Source organism: Strix uralensis, chromosome 15 (genome assembly GCF_047716275.1).
Source record: "Strix uralensis isolate ZFMK-TIS-50842 chromosome 15, bStrUra1, whole genome shotgun sequence".
NCBI classification, from domain to species: domain Eukaryota; kingdom Metazoa; phylum Chordata; class Aves; order Strigiformes; family Strigidae; genus Strix; species Strix uralensis.
The window spans coordinates 14,858,677-14,880,961 of NC_133986.1; the positions used below are offsets into that span (position 1 = coordinate 14,858,677).

The 22,285-nt window shown below is 37.2% G+C and overlaps 1 protein-coding gene across 5 annotated transcripts in view; it reads left to right on the top strand.

The window, feature by feature from the left end:
• Window positions 1-22,285, top strand: part of INSC (INSC spindle orientation adaptor protein) — a 123,090-nt gene that overhangs the window by 74,494 nt on the left and 26,311 nt on the right. For all 5 annotated transcript variants that reach the window (XM_074885004.1, XM_074885006.1, XM_074885003.1 and 2 more), the window contains one exon: window positions 1,520-1,645. In XM_074885004.1, the coding sequence (XP_074741105.1) occupies window positions 1,520-1,645 (126 nt within the window). The remainder of the gene's footprint in view (window positions 1-1,519; window positions 1,646-22,285) is intronic.

Here is a 22,285-nt window from a genome sequence, read left to right on the forward strand (position 1 = left end):
AGTGTTGTCCACAAACTTCTGCTTATTATGACTAAAGCAGAGAATCAGATAATCTCTGATTCCACTGAACTGTAGGGACTTTCAAACTGATACTAAAATAAAAAAAAACCCCAATCAAAAACCAGTTACCTTAGGTTTGGGGATAACATTGTAATAGCTTTTATCTATATTTTTCATAGATACTTTAATTACCTGGTTGGGTGAAATATCAATATCCTTTTGTGGAAGGAAAAATACGACTGAAACTTTTTTGTTAGTGTACTGTCTCTTTTTTATTTTAAAGACTCAGAAATGTCTTTCTGCAGTAGGCTATATATAGCAGTACTAGATATAAAACAACTCATACAGATACATGTGTGCTTCTTACAATTCCAGAAATAAATTTTACTCTTAGCAAACCTCTGTAAGCCTACTGTTTTCACTGATCTCACAGAAATTATATATACATGTGCAAAGACATAATATAAAACTTCTAGCTTGAAATATATTGAGGTGTTAATTTTGTCCAATTCTAATTTTCTCAGAAATCGATATATATTTTTGTTAGACTTAACAGATAGCTTTGCTTGCTCTATTATACTCTATTGCAGCAGAACTAGTATAAAAATGTGGAATTCTGAAAATGAGTGAAGTCTGAATTGTAGCCCGGAGGTTTAATGTTAGTATGACCTGTTGAGCTTTCAAATAACACAAATGGTTGAGGAGAAAAAGATTATTTCTGTGAATCTAAAAATATTTTTTATACAGAGGTTACTGAAACAGGCTTAAAAAGAAGGGTGAATATTATACTTGGTCCATGATTTGGACTATTTTTAATTTACTACTGTAACCTGAATACTTTAGTCTGAGATCTTTCATCTGTCATTAATATTGTAAATGCTTTCCTCTTCATTATATGTCTGCTCTTACGTAATTTAAGGCATCTATATCTATGCTCTAATCTTTGTTGCCATGTTAAAGAAAAAAAAATATAGGAATGCAAATTTTATGTATTAGAGGATGAAGATATGGATTGTAACTGTGCAGAACTTGATACCTGTTTCCATCTTATTTTCAGTAGCTCTTCAACCATATGACCTTCTCTTTCATATTTTATCATTAAGTAAATATTGTATGGGGCTCAGAAGCGTAGAGAAATAGGAAATATATGCTAACAAAAATCTGTTTTAAACTAATAAGATATGGTTGAACTATCACTTAAATGTCACTCCAATTGCTGCCTATTGATAAGTCTTTGTAGTTTTTGCATGAATGTCAAATTTAATTTAAATTGTGCTTGTAATTGCTAAAAGTCAATCAGTTAAGCACACCTCCCGCTGAGGCTATATTACTTTTTCATCACTTAGTATATCAGCATTAATCAACTTGCGTTCTCTCTGTGAATTTAACATCCTCTTTGTTAGTGTTGTGATGATAGCTAATTTGGATACATTACTAAAGGAATCTTCCTCCCATCCCAATCTCAGTTAAATACTAGGGAAACAGTGCTGCTTTTCTGATTTTTGCTTTTCCCCTGCAGGAAGGAGGTGTAGTTGCTCTCTTTAAGATCTGTCGCCAGGATTGTTTCAGGTGCCTTTATCCCCAGACGCTGAGAACATTGGCATCCATTTGCTGCGTAGAGGAAGGGATGCACCAGCTGGAAAAGGTAGGCACTTCAGTGTTTTTTGCCATAAACCAGAGAAGTCCTGTCTTTAATCTCTTCTAGGGATTGATAACTTGGTGGTGTTTGATACTGCGCTCCATACTATGCTCACTGTTTCTGTGCTGAACACATCTTCAGTCTTTACAAAATTAGTCCCAGCAATATTACCCTATTCAGTTGCCTGCACAAATAAGCTTTCTAAGTGGAGATCGTTTTCATAAAACAGGTAAACACATTAGTAGCTACATCAAAAAACTAGGGAAATCATTATTTGTGAACTCTCTGAAGTGTTTGTTTAGAAACTCCAATATTTCAAATAACCCTTAAAAGATAGAAAGCTTTATACCTGTTTAAATCCTTTCCTGACACTCAGGTAAGGCACCTGCTTGTGGTACTGCAGTAACTTGTGAGAGTTGTTATTGCACAGAAAGAACCGGGACAGATATAGCAGCTAGCCAATAGAAAAATGTGTCTGCTAATCAGCAGCAGGTCTCATAAAAGCCAATTTTAACTGGGATGGCAAACATCAAAACATTATCCAGATAAAATTATATCAACTGCTTAGGCTCCATTCCTTTCTCACTCTCACTACATACTGCTGTGTTTTGGAAAATGAATGCCCTGGTCACTAAATCATGATCTCATCCTTTGTATTTCATAAAACAGTCATCTTCCACAGCTGAATAATGGCCTCTTCAAGTTAATGATAAATGATTTCACTGCCACTTTACATTGACGTATCTTGTAATTTACTGCCCAGAATTCAAGCAAACCGTGACAGAACATCTGCAGCAAAAAGCAAGTCTCTGAGCTTACAGTAAATGAAGATGACTTAAATTTTTTTTGACATAATGCTGGTTCAGACTGACACCAGAATCAGTCTAAAAGGATCTTTCATTATGTCCACTAAAATAGTGGAATTAATAGAGTTAGAAATGGAAAAGATTGATTCAACTCACCTGGTCCAATTCCTGGCAGCATCAACACGCATTTAATACGGCCCATGTCAAAGCTGAAGAAACAGGAGTCCTAGAAAAAGTGGTAACTCGCAAGCTCGTATGTCTTTGATCTACTTTAATGTTGGTCACTAGTAAAATTGCTCAGGGTAAACTTTGTCAGAGTCATGACTGGAGTAGGGTTTAAAGGATTTTTAACTGAAATCCCTACCACTGCTTTCAGTAGTTAATTTTTCACCTGGGCCTTCAATTCTTAAATCATATCTTGGCAAAGCCTAAGTCTACAACATGAGGGGCTGGACATTAACCCTACTCACCTGACTGAACAGACAGATTTATGTCAGGAGTAGCTGGTTATCACTTTGTGAACCTTTTGCCCAAAATTGTATTCCTGAGGATCTGGATGTTATGTGGGTCCAGTACATGCCTGGGTTTCTGGTGGGGGAGAATGGTATATTTCATATATCAAAAGAAACAAATTTTCTCTGCAAGGAGGTTAATGTCTCTCCAAGTGCTAAAGGAGGTTAAACAACGCAGGCCAGGACAATGCTATATCATCTGTAAATAATCTATCAGCTGGTGACAGCCAGTTTCTAGAGCTGAGGAAATATAGTAAACAAGAAGGTTTTACTACTCTTTGTACTATCTTTTCACTCTTCCTGGACACCTATTTAGAAGCAACAAGATATTCTGACCAGAGAGAATGAATGAAAACCGTGTGGATCAGATGACCAGTATTTTGATGTGAACAGAACTCCAGTTTTTTTATATTGTCTTCTTGAAATAAGAATGCTTTTTTCTTTCAAAATTTGAAGTACTCTTGCAAAGAACACAAAAGAGGTTTAACAATATTAGCATTCTTATAATTACAGAAATTACTATAAGACTTCTTATCTGGCAGAAAGGGTGGCTTCTATTATCCAACTAAGTACCTGGGTGGTGGTGAAGCATTTAATTTGTTCTAATGTGAATATCATTATGCCACCTAGTGCATTAAAACATCAGTGCAATTTGAACTTGATTTTTAATGACAGAAAATTCATTCAAAAAAAAAAAAAAGCTTGGCCTCCAAACAATTCAGATTAGATAATTCAGGATTTAAAAAAAAAAATAAAGAAACCACACAACCCCAACTCCCACCCCCCTCTATTTTTCAATTAGATTTCACAACCATTAAAGTGTTTAAAAGACCACTTAAAAGAAAGCAGCAAGAGTTATCATTTCTAATGGAACATTTGTCTGGGTGGTGAACTAAAAGGGAGTGATATACTTTCTGCAGTAATTGTAGTGCTTAATTACTAAATATATTAGGAATATTGTTTATTTATCCAATGCTCTTTGATCTTGTCAATTCAGTAGCAATACAAGAAGGTGACAAGAACATTTGTGTTAATGTGGATGTTTATTTAGAAAGCAAGCAAGGAAATCAGTAGTTCACAGGAGACAATCCAAGTAGAGGATTTTAACATTTTTCTTGGGTTTTAAGATACTTGAATATTAGGCTTTCTTTATAATTAGTGCAAATTTAATGTGAATTACATTATGCTGGGTTTAAACCATTTGTCTTGGGTGAGTTTTTTGAATTGCTGTGTGGAAATACTGTCCTCATTTACTAATGAACGAAAGTAACAATTGAGTACTTGCTTCTAAAGATATAGAATATTACCTGTTTTAAGCAAAAATATTTTCCTCAATTTTTTAAAAAAATAATTCTTGTTCTTCCCAGTCACGCATCTTTAAATATATATCTAAACTACTCCCTTACCAGCACACTTGAAAAAGCCATTATTACTTTTTATCATCATCTTTCTATTAGTTACAATGACCAAGTAGTTTTTGAAATGACTAGCTTTTACTCTTTTAGGTGAGCCTAGTTGGCTGTATGTACAATAATGCAAAATCAGTTCATTAAAACACCAGTTTTAGAATAGTTATTATTTCACTTGCAAATACTTTACTGACTTTTGAAAAGGTACTGTTACTTTGCTGTACATTGAACTACAGAGCTCCAGGAACTCAACAGTAATAAATTAATCAGACAATTAAAATAGAAAGGTAGTGAAGAAATAGTCTCATTTTGTGACTGAGGACTGCATGTAAATAAATGTTGTTCTATGTAACCTGTGCTCCACAAGTGGTAATTCTGGTGCTTCAAGCTGCTTATGGATGTCCAGTTGTTTGGTACACTTTAATTTCATAATCCACTGTGACACCAGCAGGTTTGAGATTGTTCTTTGGTCTCAGCTGCCTGACCAGTCCCACTTCAGAGAGGAGTGGAGAGACCCTGGAAAAGCAATCGGAATTTTCCACCTTTGTGTTATTCCTGTAGCTGCCTGTCCCTGTAGCCAAGAGAGCTTTTTCATCTGTGTCTTGTGGCACTTGAGCATGCTCAGTTTTAGTAGAAAGCTCACTGCATCAGAAAGGATGGTTATTCTTGGTCTAGGCATTCCAGAGTTTATGCAGAGACAATATAGAATACAGGTAATGGATAATACAGAAAATAGCTAAAGTTGCTAAAAACAGAACTGAAAGGAGTTTGGGGGAGGTGAGCGTGACTGGAAGCTGAAGAACAATGTGCAGTCTTGTTAAAGTCTAAAGACCGTGGCAGTTTCTCTGCTTCAGGTCTGTCCATACAAGGCTTGTGGTTGACTGGTGCTAGAAGGCATGGCTTTCCAATTTTTGCCCTATGCTGAAGCTCAGTTGTGTGGTTTTTTCACTGAGACAAACTTCCTGCTGCAATAAAAGAACTGCAGAATTAGTTCAGAAATAAACAGCAAACAGATAGTGCAATGTACTGCCATTTTTACTGTGCATGTAAAACATTATTACATTAAAAAGCTGCAACTCAGCTGGGACATAGATCGAGGCTCAACTGCCACAAAAACATAACGATTTATACAAATAGTCATTCAAGCAGCTGCCTAAATATTAGCACTGTGCAGTTTATGTTTACTTAAACTATTTAAACTACTCCAGAAAGCAAGACACCTGGAATCAACTCATTAAGAGAAGGTATTCCAGAGAGGCTGGTGACAACAGTTGTTACTTTCATTAATAAAACCTTATTTTTAACAAATGACGCAGCTTTTATCATTGAGCTTTAAGCAAAATTGCCTAGTTATAAGTTGCTTTTAATCCTTCATTTAAAGCACATCCTATCAAATTACTTACCTTCAGAAAAAGAATGTGAAGAAGGGGAAGCAAAAACAAAGTGCACAATTTTTGTGGTTGGGAAACCATGACTTTCACAAAGATCTTAAATGTGACTGACCTAAAATCTATTGTTCACTGTGAACTCAGTCTGATTTTTAAGAACAGCCATTATCTTATACACAATAATAATTCCTGCGTGACAGGGATGTAGTCTGTCGATATATATGAAAAACAAGATTTTGGTGGGAATTAAGTAAAATGTTTATTAAAGAACCTGCAACTACAATTTATTCATAGCTTTTGAGTGAATGTGAGCTGATCACTTCATTCAGCTCTAACCACTTTGAATTTTCAGTTTCAAACATTAACCCCAGACAAAACCAGGGAGTAACTTTAATTACGTTTCAGATGAAGTATATATGTTGTCTTAAATCTCAGCTGCTAAAACTACTAAGGTTCATGTTGCTGTAGGGTGAGACAGAAGTGAGAATTATGGAGAGGGCTTTGACCATAAGAGTTTGGATGACCTGGTATGAGGTACAGTCATCACTTCTAAAATCTGAACACAAAAGTTAGCTGGTGGCACGTGGATTTAATTGTCACAGCATGTGAATGCTTCACAATCGTGAGTGTTTTTATTTTCACAGTACCTGATATATGATGGAAATAACTTCATACCATACAAGAGATCACAAATTTGCCTGATTTGAATGAACTATATAGCCGTCTTCATATTTGAATATTCCAAATGCAAAATACCAGGGAAAGCAAAGCATTAGTAATGTCTCTGAGAAAAGATGAAATTGCCAGTGATTAGGAAGGAGAGACCCATAGGATGCTACATTTAAAAGCATGTGTCTGCAGGTTGTTTGCTTTTTTAAAGAAGTGCAGCTTTCTGAGAAGTAGTGAAATGTTGATTTTTATTATGGCAAATAGTGTCTTATTCACAGGACTTCCAGCAATGAGGAAAATCTCAGGAAGTGCAGAGGTCTGCCTCAGCCTCTCTCACTCCTTGGAGAAGAGCTTTGTGTTAAAATTTCTTTTTCTTTCTGGTTAATATATGAAAATTTTTTATGGCCTATTTCAGTGGTTTTGCTCCCAGTTAGTTTCAGAACAAGGGATTAGATGGGCCCATAAAATGAGAAAAATTACATAGCTATTTTATTCTAAAATAAGTTGAATTCAAGAGTTTAAAAGATTAAACATTTATTTTTTTTAAAGAAAAATATTTTCAAAAAGACCATAGTTTTCAAAATTTATTTTTAATTCATGGAAAGTAAAATTTCATGTTATTCCGTCTCCCCAGTGAGATAGGGCAAGGCTGGATATTAACAGCAAAATACAGGACTTCTAGAAGTCATTAGAAGGTGATAAGTTGTTAAGGGGCCCTTCTCTTGTCTCTTTCCCACAAAAAACAGATAACATGCAAAGTTATAATTCTTTCTGAGATTTTCTTGGGTCATGTTGAAAACACATTCTCAACACTGTTTTATGAAGGAGAATATCATTCTTGTTTGTTCCCCAAAGTAGTGCTTGTTTACAGGAAAAATGTGAAGCTTCATGGTTGGGAAGAGAGTAGAAACTTTCTGCATGCTTAAAACCACAGAACACCAGCTTCTGTGCTAAGAACATGTAAAATGATTTAGATGGAAAGAGTTCAGGTGATGTGTTCCTTTTACAACCCTTTGGCTTGGAGAGTCAACTCTTCTTCTGGTTTGCATAAAGCACTTTTTCCTATCCGAGAACATTGTTTTGGCTCATCTTCCATGGCTGTTTCTAGACAGGCTTTGAAGTCACGAACTTGTGAAGTTACGAACAGTAAGCAGGAATGGGTAAAGAGATTTCTGTTCTTCTGAATTTTGAGAGAGGAGGATAACCTTTTAAAGACTTATTCAGGCAACTTGTGACATGCAGTGCAGAGCACAATGAAACTTGGTGTCATTGATAGTTGGTGCTGTTGTCACTGGGTAATTGTGTAGGTCACAGGAGAATGAAAAGCTACAATGAGACAGAAATATAAGTCAACCCTAGGGAATAGTGTGGGGAACAACATTTCCCAAAGCTGCTTTTCATATAGCATTTTTGATAACCAGGCGAATCTATTTCAGTAGCTGAGTTTGTGGTACAATTAGATAATGTAAAGTTCTAGGCTCGCAGCTCTTTAATTTACTGGACACTTCTTCTCAGTAAGGCTGTTTAATTAATTGGCAGTGAAAAATGTGCTGGGTTTGGCAAATTATGTTTCTGTCAAAGCCCCTGCAAGATTCATTAAATCATATCTGAGAGTGCAGGAACTGCCCTTCCTCAACTGCTGGCTTCATACATATTAGGTGGTGTTTCAAGTTTTACCTCCTGATTACACAGCTATGTATACGTAATTAGTAAATACAGCTTCTTTCAGCATAATCCCAGGCAAGTGTAGCAAGACTTCTTAGGTTGTTGCAGAATCTATCTTCAGATGCAACAGGCTGCAGTTCTAGGGCAAAATGCTTTGGAAGTCACGGAAGGGACGTGTTTCTGAATACTGAAAAGCAGTATGAAAACACATTTTAAAAAAACACAACAAAAAATCAAACCCCCCACCCTTGAAGAAAACCAACAACGGCAACAAAAAAAATGCCAAAAACCAACTGGCGGCCAATCTCTGCAGTATCATTTGGTCTGTTGAAAACCTTCTGCCAGTTACACAGCAGATTAAAATTTGTTTGCTTTACAGTAGTACCCACTTTATCATGCAAAGAGAAAAGCAAGGTTTTTTTTTAATGGACTTGTTCAAGAGACATGGAATTGAATAAAGACAGACATGTTAGTGCAGGATTATGGGACATTGCCAGATCTCTGTAGGATAAAAGTATACACAAAATGCTTTGGCTGAGGTCACAGCCATTATTCCAATTCTGTTAAAATGGCTAATTAAATTATAGTGGTTGTGTCGTCGTAGCCCTGATGGTCTAAGGAGATATGTATCAGTTGCTCTAATAAAAGATATTAACTCTCCTTACAAACCTTGCTTCACTTTAATCATATTATAGATTTTAGAAGAGGGAGAAAGGAGCCAGCAAGTGTAGCACTAAAGATAAACATTTTGATAATACTGGTGAAGTAGGACAATGTGAGACTTAGCTAAGGAGTTGGTGAATAGCTGCTTTTGGAGGATACAGATTCTGTTGTTTATCAGTGGATCCACATTTAGATATCAGGCCTAGCCCAGACTCTGCAAACATATACTCATGCGCTTAGCCTTGAGCACGTGTGTAATTTCATTTAAAAACAAGAAAACCACTACCTGTTAAAAATGTCAACAGAGATGCATGTCTGTTGGTCTGTTCATGATTGTGTCTCAGACTGCAATAAATTTCACAGAGTAAATATTCATTTGGCAATCACTAAACGCGTAGTGCTGTGGAACAAAGCAAAACTTTCAGAGTCAGATCAAAGAGGTACAAGAGCTTTTTGATAAACTGCATCTGTCTTTTCAGTGGAGGCACAGCAGGCAGCCTATAAATTGATACATTATCTATACATTGGTAACAAAAACGCAAGCTGTCCTCTAGCCCAACAATGAACACTTTAAGTCTTTTGCCTTTAGTGTGAGTCCTTCCATGTCACCCACAGATTTAGGCTTTGCTTCCCTTTGTCCTGTGCTTAAAGTGGTATATTGCTTAAGCATGGATCTGTGATAACGTGTCCACACACAGAAATTTCATAACAGTCAAAGGAGACCTGTTTTATTTGGGTTATGTCATGTTTCAGTAAGACCTGATCCGGAGAAGGCATTGCAGTGGCATTCAGGTATTATCAATAATATACTGAGAGTAAATCTTGCCACTGCTCTGTTGTAATTTAGGTAAGTTTTATTTTGAAAGACGAAAAGGAAAGTCCTCAGACTATGCCAGGTTACCGAGGTGTACACTTCAACGTGCAAGATCAAACTGGAGCAGTGCCTGTAGAATAATGCCATTCCCTCCAACTTCGTTTTGAAAACCTGAGCTGGTGCCAGGTTACCACTCTGCACTTGTTTGGCTCCCATATAATTTACACATGGTTTTTGCAGTCAGTTATATTGGTATTTTATGCTATCTATTGATTTTATATTTCACTAAGTATTTTATTTAAAGCACTCCAAATAGCTCTAGATTTATGTTTCAAAAGTCAGGATGTTAAGAGAATTTTATAAATGAAAAATAATTTGGAAATCACCAGATGATGATTCTTCTGTAATGACTTAAAATATTGCTTAAAGTGATGACAATGATTAGGGCAGCAAATGATCCACAAATGACGTCTGAAGGAACAGAAGCCAACACATCAAATGACAGGTGGGTTTTCCCTGCCTAATAATAATAATAATAATCTATCAAGCAAATTTAATTTTAAGATGAAAGAAGAAGCTTACTCAGCTCCTAAACTGAAGGCAGAGATTAATGAGAATCAATTGAAGCATTTAAAAAGAGTGCAGGGAGAGAGCTATTTTGGACCTCAAATATTCCTCTTGTCCCTGATAGGGGCAGAAAAGAAACTGGAAAGACACGGCCTTATGGAAAGACCTATCAGATGAGTAGCTTTCATAATTATTTTCTTCTCACTCAGCAAGAAAATGTTGCATTGCATATCTGCATTTGTATCCATATGTAAACACACATACGGAATGTGCTTATGTTGTATGCATTGAATAGCTGTAGCTGCAATAAAGTGTGAGGAGAGATAGGGGTGAAAATACTTATTAAATGAGACAGATGCATTGGATAGCTCCCCCCTCACAAAATCTCTGCTGAAATTAGATATGTCAGTCTAACTGACCCATCCTGCTGCAGACATTGTGACTCAGTATTGTTGATGATGATTTTTGTGACTCATTAGAAAAGTCCAGACTTTACTGCTCAGAGCCTCCATTTCTTGTTTGGCTGACTTTTGAGCTTGCCTAAAACCCCACTGATTTCAGAGACCTCTGCAGGAAGAAAGGCATATCTACATAGATTTGGTTACCAATGGGGATTTAAGTGCCTTTGGACCCTGAGAATTCAGTGCTAGCATTATTTTCCCTTCTAAGGCTTCTGCAACATTTATTTTCCTGCCTGAATTAACTATGAGTCTTGGAATTTTCTAGTGCTCTATATGGTTTCTTGTATATCTATTCTTGCTTCCATAACATTGACTTTCAAAATTTTTACACGCATTTAATTTTGAAGGACTGAACTCTCACAGATACACATTAAAAAAAACAAAAGGAGAAATTCCTTTCTTTGTTCATCTAACTGCAGCTATGGAATTCCTTACTAATATAAAGCTACACTTACAGAAGTACTGAATGACCAAACACCTCAAAAATAAAATATAAAATATTTCTCCTGGTTCCAGGTGATTTATATTTCTTTTCTTTGGGGCATGCCAGTTGGAAATGAATAACTATGTTCCATCTGCTGGAGTTTTTAACTCATCCATAAATGAGCTGATCCTAAGCACACCTGAGGATAATATGATGGAAGCTGCTAGACAAAGTGACTGGCTTACTTTGATCTGGTAATGAATATTGGTCATCTACTGGGGGGCAGAGTCAGGACCTGAGAGAACTGCAGAAAATTGTTTTTCCTCAGAAGAGCATCCATATTCTGAGTTAGCTTCTCAGCTTGACCACTTCCTTGGGCTTGGTTTTTTGTAGTAGTTCAAACGAGCAAAATACATAAACCTCAACTTATGCTTAACTTAGTCCTTGGCTCTTTTCCAAAACCACTTTTGTAATTCTTGTACTCCCCTGAGTGTTACTGCCCTTCCTTGGGTTCAACATGGGTTTAACAAGCCTCTTCCGTCACAGCACTTACCAGTGTTCACACTTGCTTATGCTGTGAGGCTGTAAGAGTCCTGCTGTGACACCGGTCCAGTGCAGGTGTAAGCTGGGAATCTTTTCTAGCTGCAGGTACTAAGAAAACTTTGCAAATTGGGTCTCGGCAGTGCTCCTAAAATACGCAAGCCCTGAATGTTGTTACTGAGAGGGAAATTCACAAATTTGTGTTTTTAAAAATCTCATTTATACATATACAGTTGCTTGTGTGTTTTGTTTGGTTTCACCCAATGTTTGCCAAAATTATGGTTAAAATACATAGTTCAAAACCTTTATCTCTTTCTTCCTCTCCAGTACCTATCACTGCAACAACGTGAGAAAATGCTTTACAAAACAGGGAAAAGTACATACAGGAAACTTTTTTATAACAGCTTCAACCAGTTCTAGTACTGGCCACTATTAAACTTCCTACCAGTAGATTTGCTTGGTTTAGATGAGTGCTGAGCAGTTTAACTGTCCCACCTAAAGAGCATTTTATAAACACAAAACTATCTCAGGGTTTTCCTGTTGCTATTGGTATATTCTGACTCAGTCACATGAGCCAAATGTTGACTCTTACTGGAGCTGAGTCTTTTCCCTGAGCTAGCTGTAAAAAAGAAACAGAGGAAATCAAACCCAGTGTAAGCTAATTGACTAATTAGCTGAAAGCCGGTATCCTTTCCTTGTAATGTGCCTTTGAAGTCAGGGCTGGAAGTGTTGAATTACTCAGGTAAAGTATCCTGCATGTGCTCCTAACAAAAACAAAGGAAATTAATTGTACAAGCTTTTTCTTATCTCATGTTTGTAACGAGCTAAAAGCTGCCATGTGGCTTAGCTGAAGCTCACCCATGATATGTATGAGCCTCTCTATTTCTTAAAAAAGTGAAGGTTAAATAATAATTAATAGCAGGTGATGTAGAGGCATGTTTGTGTGTCAGTCTGGTTTTTTTGCTTAGGCTTGTTTGCAGGAAACCATTTAGATCTGGCACTCTGCCTGATTTATACTAAAACTTTCATGTTTCATAAAGCATCTTTGAAAACATTTAAAGAGCTGTTGGAAAAACAGTCTCATCCGTTTAAGATAATAATCCTGTTTTTGAAAAACTAACCATCTAAAAGCATTGCTCATATGTTTACTGTATCTTACTTCTTATTAAGTTCCCAGACAACAGCTCTTTCGCTGACTGTTCCTTCCCTTGCAAGTATTGTCTAGTGTTTTTCCTTTTCAGAGGGTTTTCAGCTTGTTTATCTGCAGTCCCTGGGAATGGATGAGCAAGCTTTTGTATGGATCAGGGCATACTGATAGGCAAAATCAGTCTCAATTTTTAGAGATACTTTGCTGCATGTGATAGAATGGTAGGCTTCCCCCCCCCCCCCCCCCCCCCAGCTTGCGTTTTGGTAGGTAGGTAAAGTCCACAGATTAATCAGGGCTGATATAAACCTGATCTGGAAACTTGATTTGGGTGTTTAGTGTTATCTTTAATTTGGAGTCCTCAAGATTGTCTCTTAGGCCCTGCTGTGCATAGCTGGTTCTGGAAAATGAACACTCCACTAGCTTTTAGACTTCAAGTAAAAGTTTGATCTGATAAGGATCTTCAGCTGAGATGAGGTCTTGCAGAAGGAATCCCTATGGGACCAGCAGGTGAAATTAAGAAGGTAGAAGTCTTTCCAGTTTTTATAAGAGCCCATCTTTGTCACTTTGTTCTCACAAAGAAGGTGAGGGAAAGGTTCTTTAATGTCTTGGCTTCACCAAGGGCAAGTCTTGCCTGACCAATCTAGTGGCCTTCTATGATGGAGTGACTACATTAATGGGCAAGGGAAGAGTTACTGGTATCATCTCTCTGGACTTCTCTCAGACCTTTGCCATGGTCTCCTAATACTGAGAATCCTGCTGTACTAGGTTTGTATGTATGCCCCCTTTATACATTGTATGTAACTTCTAGATTTTATTTTCATATTACTGAGTACAAACATTCTTATCTGAAATAAACTGTTAGTTTCAATCACAAGAAAATAATTTTACACTTTTAAGATACTAACAAAATTACTAAAGCTTTAGTATTTGTCTTTTTTCATACATGTTTTACAGTAACCCCCTGTAAGAGGTTTTTTTCTTAAAGACCTTGTTTCTTGGGGAAACTCCTTGTGTGATTTGCTAATTCTTGTGCAGGGTCAGTTATCCACTATTGTCCCTTAAAACATAGCCAACTATTAGCAGTATTTCATTTTTCTAAATGCCCTGTAAGGACATCATAGAATTTGATGGCACATGTAATAGAAAAGATCAACTTCACCGATAGATGTTTTTGATTCCCCTTTGAGTGTCAACAAGGGTTCATGGGATGTACATAAGAGCAAAATTTGGCTTCCCTTTCAAATGCAATCTTCTGAAGTATTCATTCCAGTAATGCCCAATTTTTGAGCTCCAGATAAGCCCTCTTTTAAACAAAGACAGACAAGAAGACATTAGAACTCTTGTAAAGACACCCAAGTGTGGCATTATGGAGACACAGCAGAAGTTAGAAAGAAATGTTCAGTCAAACCGGTGGGCTTTGGATTAGGCCCAAAATAGAAATAAACGGGTCAAAATGTCATCATGAAGAATCTGCACATAAACCAAGCTGTTTAGGAGAGAAACAAATGCTATGGGCAGAGTTTTTACCAATATAATGCAACATAAGCAGTGACCATCATAGTCCCTCGATGCATACTGAAATCCATTACATCATGCTACAGGGAGTTGCTTCCTTCTTCAGCAAGATTACAGAAAAAGTTAGAATCAGAATAGTTTGGGTTGGATGGGACCTTTATAGGTCATCTAGTACAACCACCCTGCAGTGAGCAGGGACATGTTCAACTAGAGCAGGTTGCTCAGAGCCGGGTGGTTATTGTCCCTTCAGAGGTTAAAAAAGATAGGTCAGCATAGGGTGCTAAGTTGATTATCAGTCAGCATGGAGGAACAGATCCACTCATGGGGCTAAAAGGCTTATTCAAGTACAAAATCAGGAAAGAATCTGAGCACTTCTGCATTTGAGCCTTTTAGCTGTCGTGATCTAGGAGGAATTAAATCCTCTTTGTATTTCTGTCTCTAAAAGGATTATCATGTGGCATTTTAAGGACTTAAAAAATGAGCGATAACTCTCTCAATATGGTTTGAAAACTTCAGGAGAGTGAAGTGCAAGTTGAAAGTCGGTTTTGCCAATTTGTTGCAGCGTAATCCACACGTTGCGTTATGCAATAGTGGCACCCAGTGGAAGCTGGAATTACAGCAAAATTTCCGTCGCTGCTGGGTCCGGCTTGCCCAAATCTAACCCCGAGTTTGGGACTGCAGGCGCTGGTTTGGGAAGGTAGGTTTATGAGGACCAAATCTATGCACAATTTAAGTGTTCTCCTAAATCAAGAACTCTTACCTGTTAACTGGGCTTTTAATTTGAAAAGCTTAGGCTATCTGAGCATTTATCTAGCTATTCACAGCAAACCCTGGATAGTGTGAGGGCTTTTTTCCTACAGGATAGACCTTCTGCTTCAGGTGCATTAGTTCAAAAACCTTAACCAACCTCTAATGCAAGAGCATCCTAGGGAGTAGAGGAAAAAATGCTCTCTACTATTACTGCCCCGAAAGTACTGCTTGAATAGCAACAGTACCAGCCTTGGAGAGAAAGAGAAGAGCAGCATGTGTGCAGGGGGCAAGGGGAACCAGAAGGGAAGCATGGCTTCTGATTCACTCACAGTCTGGGCTTAGATGCTGTAGCCTGAATAGGCTGTACGGTGTGTGAGACAGGAGTGAGAACAGGAGGAATGCCAGACATGGGTCATGTAGGTGGAGGAAGACTCTAAGGAGCATATTTTAATGTTTTAAATTTAGACAATGCCAACAGCAGCACCACCAAAATTAAATGGACATTAATAATAAGCTGTAAGCAGATCAACCCCCCTGTAACATGGAGTCCTTGATATGTTACGATGTGCATGGAATATCAGATTTCTCTAAAGAATATATTATTGACTATGAGGCTGGTCAATATGCTTCTCCGTGGGGAATGAAGCTATATGGGTCATCCTCTGTTGGTTGTTTTCTCAGGAATCATGTATTGCAAATAGTTGTGGTGAACAGGGATTCAGGAGTAACTGACTTGTAGTGCCAAAGAGAATTGGATGAGTTAGAATAATGTTCCTGCATCCCTAGTGCTATTGAGCTTGGATTTCAGATCCAGGTTGCATGCTTACTCAGTGTCTGATATGATCAGAAAAATATGATTAATGAGGATGATGATGATCTGAGTTCCTAGAAAATGTTAATCTTTAACTGGTTTAGCACCCTCTGCCCTCCCTCCCCCCACCTCCTCCTTTTTTTTTTTTTTTCCATTTATTTTAATATCTCATTGTAAGCAGTGGATGCTTTGGCATTTTGGCCATGCTGGAATATTTCAGATCTGCAAGGAGAGGCTGGATGCAGCAAAGCGTGTTGAAGTAACTGTTGTTTTGCAGTCAAGAAAGAGTTTAAGGGAGAATGACAAGTTGAATCACTTTATTTACACACACTGGAATTATTTTTATAGGTGAAAAAGTCATTAGGCAGAAGAGGCTGCTTATTAAGTGCATGCTCTGTCACTGCTGCAGTACTATATTTTGCAAGTGATCCCATTAATTCACCAGGACTTTCTGTTGATTAGGTTACTATTTAGTGTAAGATATACTCTCATAATTTCTGGAGAAATGATTGCTTATTTTAATGATAATAGGTAGCATCATTACAATGGCATTTATCCAAGCATTATGTGGTGGTAGGTAAGTAGATTTTTATCTTTGTTTTATAGCACAGGGTGTGAGACCAAAATTAAATCACTCATGAGTAAGAAGCTGCCTTAAATGTGTGATGTGAACTTCAAGGCTGATCCAAACCTGATGTTGTACTGCTGTCTAGGTTGAGGAAGGAATTATAATGAAAGAGAAGGCAAATCAGAGCTGGGAGAATAGGTTTGCAATTTATTTTTGAGCTAGTTTCTGGATTTGTTCTGAGCAAAATTATTAAAAGGCATAAGACACCTTTTTTTATTACTCAGCAACCATTGCTCCTCTCATCCCGTGTCCTGGAAGAAGTGAGTTACAAGTCACAGGATCTCACCTAGTAAATAGTCATGGATGAAGTCGTGTGTGTCCTGACTTCCTGCTCTTGTAGGAGGAATGTATTGTATGTGTTTAAAGGCTGTAATAAATTTCTTTTCCCCTGTACTCAGAAGAGGATCATTGAGGAATTGTTCCTCAGGGAAGTGGAAGTGTTTGAATCCCCCAGCTCATGGCACTTCTGTGCTGCTGTGGCAGATTGTGTTGAGAAGCACACTCTACACCTTTACTGTATTGGCTTTGCAAGTTGTATTGCAAGTGATATTGATGTTACTCTGAGTAAAAATTCTGTGTGCAGTTCCCCTTTGGTTCATCTTCCCTTCAAGCTCCTTTAAACATGAAATAACACACTTGGATCTAATTTCTGGCACAGTTTTACCACTTGTCTGCTAGAAGGATTTCTGTCTTGTATGAACTAGTCAAAATGAAGGACTTGCCACAAAATGTATGAAAAAGGTAAGGCACCTAGGACCTAGGGAATTGGAGAAGGCATTAGGACAGAGAAGTCCAATTAATCAGATGAAGACTTTCATCCCAAAAAAGGACAGCTAATTGAGACATACTCATGTAATTACAATTGATTTTTCTCACACACACAAAAAGAGAGACACAAAGTATGGTAATTGCTGAAAGTGGTAATGGAAAAGGAAGTAATTTTAAGTAGAGATGACGCTGGCTTTTTTTTTCTTTTCCCTCTTAGTTTTTAAAGAAAGCTATGAGTGCTGACTTCTAATCATAAAAAGAAGCCAGTCAGGGTGAGTCTGTACCAATAAATAGTATTTCAGAGTTGCAGAAAAGAGAAAATAACAGAGAGAGATAGGAAAGGATATAAAATCAAAGACCCTTTCAGTAACATGGATTAAGATTTACGGTTGAATTAAGAACGATCGGTTCTTCAAACTCATTAAAAGGAGACTGATTAGAATATTTTCCTTTTTTTTTTTTTTTTGTTAAGCAGACTAGTTTGTGGACAGATGTTCTGAACAGAACCATGACTACACTTTCCTTTAAAATCCTTCAGGCTTTGGAGTAGGTAGTCTTGCATTTACCTTCACTATTCATCTTGGTTTGTAATGACTTCCTTATTTTACCTCTTGTTAATGGTTCTTTTCAGTAAGGCAACAAAGGATCTAAGCCATAGGCATCAATAAAAACCCAGCCAATACCTCTGTTGCAGCTGGGCAACTAGTTCGTAATGGCTAGCAATGGAGATGACAAAGAGACACCATGCAGGCTTTGTGCATAAGGAGTGGGAAGCCTTAGCTTTCTGCCATGACGAGGACCGTCTAGAAGGTAGTTTGGATCTACATTGCTGTAAATATACCTTTGCTCAGTGGCATGACTAATGAATCTTCAGAGTTCATGGTGAATGGATTTTTGGACCTGAGAAGATCGGAGCATAATTTGTTTATACTAAGTCTTGTTTTGTATGGCTTACCTTCTTCATCAGACGTCAGTCAAAGTAAATTTAAAAAATATGCTGAATTCATCTCTGGTAAAAAATGGAGTGATAGAACACAGACTTTGCACTGGCTTTTCCCTAGCAGTCGCCGTCATTGCTTACAGTGCTAGCTCAGTCTTGTTGCAACACTTTCCCAAGGGCAAGAAGAATGCGACCAGGGCTCTGTCTGCTGCCCGGTGAGGGTGGACACAGCTGTACTGTGAGAGGGGGCTGAAAGAGCTTCCAACCCTAAGATAAATAGAAACATGTTCACAATTATTTCTTCCTTCTGTTCTTTGTCAGCTGCAGAGCTGAAATATTGTAAAAATATTTGTTTTAATATTTTATTTACAATCTGAATTATTCTAAAATAAATTTCCAAGCAAATGACACTGGCTGTTTGTTAGTGCTGTTGGAAGGGGAGAGTGCACTGCAAGAAAGACTCAGGAGAGAATCCAGTAAGCCACTACTTCATTCTAGTGACTAAAAGGCACTGTCCTTCAAAACAGCATTTTTTTTCTCGCAGATTCTTAAGCTTTAACGGGTTTTGAACTCTCTCTAGAAGTTTGGTATACTTTGATCTAAAGTTACACTCTTTGGCTGCAAGGGTTCGGTAGGTCTGATTTCAGAGTGACATGTTTTATACTCCTGTTTTTTAGCTGTCATGCTTTTCTAGTATCTCTTCTAGATGTCCCATGGCATTATCTTTGCTTCCTTCTGAAACAGAAGAGAATAGTTCCTAATCCTGGGAGTCTCTCCTGGAGGCAGGGGAAGCCCTGTACCGTTCAGGGGAGACCTGCAGTGGCTCTTCTCATGTTATTTACAGACTGGTAGGTGGCAGAATGATGCTTGATCACGTGAAATTTCTAGCCCAGACTTTGATTTTACAGGATTAGGTTGGCTTGGAATATGGGATGAGAGTTTTTACTACTTATGTGAAGTGAACCTTGAGTGTTATTGGGGAATTCTAATATTTAGTACTTGCTAGTTGTTAGGTTCCTTCTGTCATAACGTCCCTTGCAAGTATTATTCTAAGAGTGAACAAACTGGCTCATAGATTAGGGACATTAGTAGAAAAGCAGGCAGTGACTGGATGACAGAATCAGAACAGTATTTGGGACTTTCTTCAACAACATGCTTATTTTCCCAGATCTATGAAGCTTCTTAACTAAAATATGCAAGTTGAGGTTTTATCTTTGCCATAACATAATGCTTATGCATTTTTCCATCTAAAATAACCAGGGAAGATCCTGGGCTATTGAAGCTGGAATCTGCTCACTAGGTAAATTTAATTTCAGTGAGTTCTGACATGATTTTCTGATGCGAGATCAGTTTATGAAAATAAGCCTGACCTGCAACTAAGGTTTTGAATGCAGATTAGAACTGCCCCTGTATCAAAGTACTATGTTGTAGTTATCTTTGCTTGCTGAAAAAATAATCTCTACTGAAAGTGTGACCAAATTTGTGGGTTTTTTCCTCCTTCAATGCAGCATTCAAGCAGAAGCTTAACTTTAAATATATATGTTTGTTATTTTTGATAAGGATGCTTATTTAAGTTGAGAACTGGTAAAGCAGCAAACAATATTGAGAAGAAGAATCAAAATTCAGCTTGTGAAAGTATTACATTTTCTTAGTCTCTTAGCATTGTCCTTATTTCTTCTAATATAGAATCAATATAGCACCTGTATTTGACTAAAGAGCAGTACTGGGAGGTGTTAATGGAGAGAAAAACCTCTGAGATCATTTTACCTGATGGCTTGTAGTAGACCTCTGACTGCTCATAAAGCTTCCATGGGAACAGCTGATCTGAAACTTGAATTTCTTATGCTTAAAGCAGTCCTGAAATTATTTTATTGCCACTGCAGCCATAGAAATAAATCAAGTGTTTGTAGGAGACCCAAGGAGATTTTAACTGTCAGGAGAGAAATCTTAGGATCAAATAGCTTGGGTCTGCTGCAGCCAGTAAAGTTCCATCAATTTTCACCAGGTGAAAACCGCTACTTTTATACTTTTTTGAATTTCATGTTTGAATAAGGGTAGCAATTTCCTCTGTTGTTATTACAACACGAATGGACTCTTATTGAGTTGCTTGCTAAAAGTTTTATAGCTGAAGTGCTGTGAGTGTTTTCATTATAAATGGCTATCATAAAGCTCTATAACTTGCTTGTAAAAATTCTCTACCAATAAAAATCTGGCAATACAAGGTTGGTTCTGGAGCTAATTTATTTAAATTAATTTATTAAAATAATTGAACAGTCATCGTGAAGTAATGAACGTAGTAAACAATTATATTAATGCTTGGTGCCTCAGTGTTTTTCTTAAAAGCAACAAAAAGTTTTAGAAAGAACAACATGGGTGAAGCACTGGGTCAGTTTTGGCAATTATGTGAATTTAGACATAAAAACATTTTTCTGAATAAGTTGCTGTGTATACTTAATACATTCTATTAGATAAGTATCCTACTGTTACGGTGTGTTTAATTAGTGTACATGTTATTCAAATACTGTAGAGGCCTTGCATTTCAGAGACCAACTGACTGACAACACTGAAATGAGAAATACTTGCAGGAAAATTGTTTGCATAAGGATCTGTTTCTGAACGCGTTTTTGGAATCTCATATTTAAAGTAACGGTAAAAAAAGCGACGTCCTGTGCTATCTCCATTGCTCATTCACTCTACCTTTCTAATGTAACTCTCTACTTTCTGCTGTGGCGTTTTCATACTTTGAGCATAGGGTAGGGTTATGTTTATTTCTAACTTCATGGTATAATGACCTGTTCAGTAATTTTAATCTGATGCGGGGAGAAGTTGTGTGAAATTACAGTAACAATTAATAATATTAAGCCCTTTTATTAACTCTTTAACAAAGTCATGCTAAAGTTTGAAAGTATTGATTTAATACTTTCCAGAATTATCAGAATACATCCAGAATTCTAGCAGGACGATTATCAGACACTTTTCCTAAGAGAAGAAAGACATTGTGAAGAGTTAGATTAGCTGATAATGACTGATTCTCTGGCTGTGACCTCCATGCTGCTCTTTTTGGATAGAGGCACTTTCTCATTATTGTAATAGATGAGGAGGGTCCTCTAAAAATGTGGTGTGCATGGGATTTTTTTTTTTTTTCTCATGAAGAGGTACACTAACAGACACTTCTTGAAAATAAAATCCATGGTGTCACACCAAAAACTAAATGATACAAAGTAATCAAACATGTTGAAAGAGTGTTCTTGTTTTTAAATGCCAGACACCAGGTGTTTGCAAACATGCCCTCATGCAATGAAGTGTCTGTGACATTATTTATTTAAAACTAGATGATCGAAGCATGTTTTTTTCAGTGAGCACATCTCATTTTCTGGAGTGCCCTGCTATGCATAACCCTGGAGCCCTTGTTTGTTTGTAGGAATAGTTGAGGTCGTGTTTTTTTTTTTTTCTTTTTCTCAGACTATGATCCCCCAGGGTAAATAAAAACGAGGGCCATGTGAGATCAACTAATGTAAGGTGTTCCCCTAGTTCAGACCTCAGGTCCCAGTATCTTGTTCAGCATTCTTATATAACGCATGACAGTTCCTCTCATCTTGTTGCTGAGTCCTTTTTGTGTCTGTGTGGCTTCATTTTAATGAAATTCAGACCCCAACGTATTATATATAAAGCCTTATCCATTATTTAAAAGAAACAAGCATATACTTTCTGGAATTTGTAATGCAGATATCAAGAAAATTCTACAAATAGGAATAGATTCCTGCAACTTAAAAACAAGCCAGTATATCCAACCCTTCAAAATGTAGGGCAAAATAATCTGTGAAACCTTTGGCTTCTGTCATGGGTCGCATAACTTGAAGAATTTAGTTGTTAACTTTATCATATGTGAACACAAATAGTTCTCTCCTATTCTCACATGCTCCTGAGATTACAGATAACACAGGCATTATAGTGATTGTCATTTAGCTGTGACAGAATAGGAGAAAAAGAATGTAACAAATGCTGAATACAAAGGCCATTGCAAATGTGTGGTTTTGTTTTTTTTTTTTTCCCTCCAAGCCACCATACTTGCTTGTGCTCAGTAGTTTTCCTTATGTTTTATCAATGCATCCCAATTCTATAAACACCAACAGTGGTTGAGTAGAAAGATCTGTACTACAGATGACTTC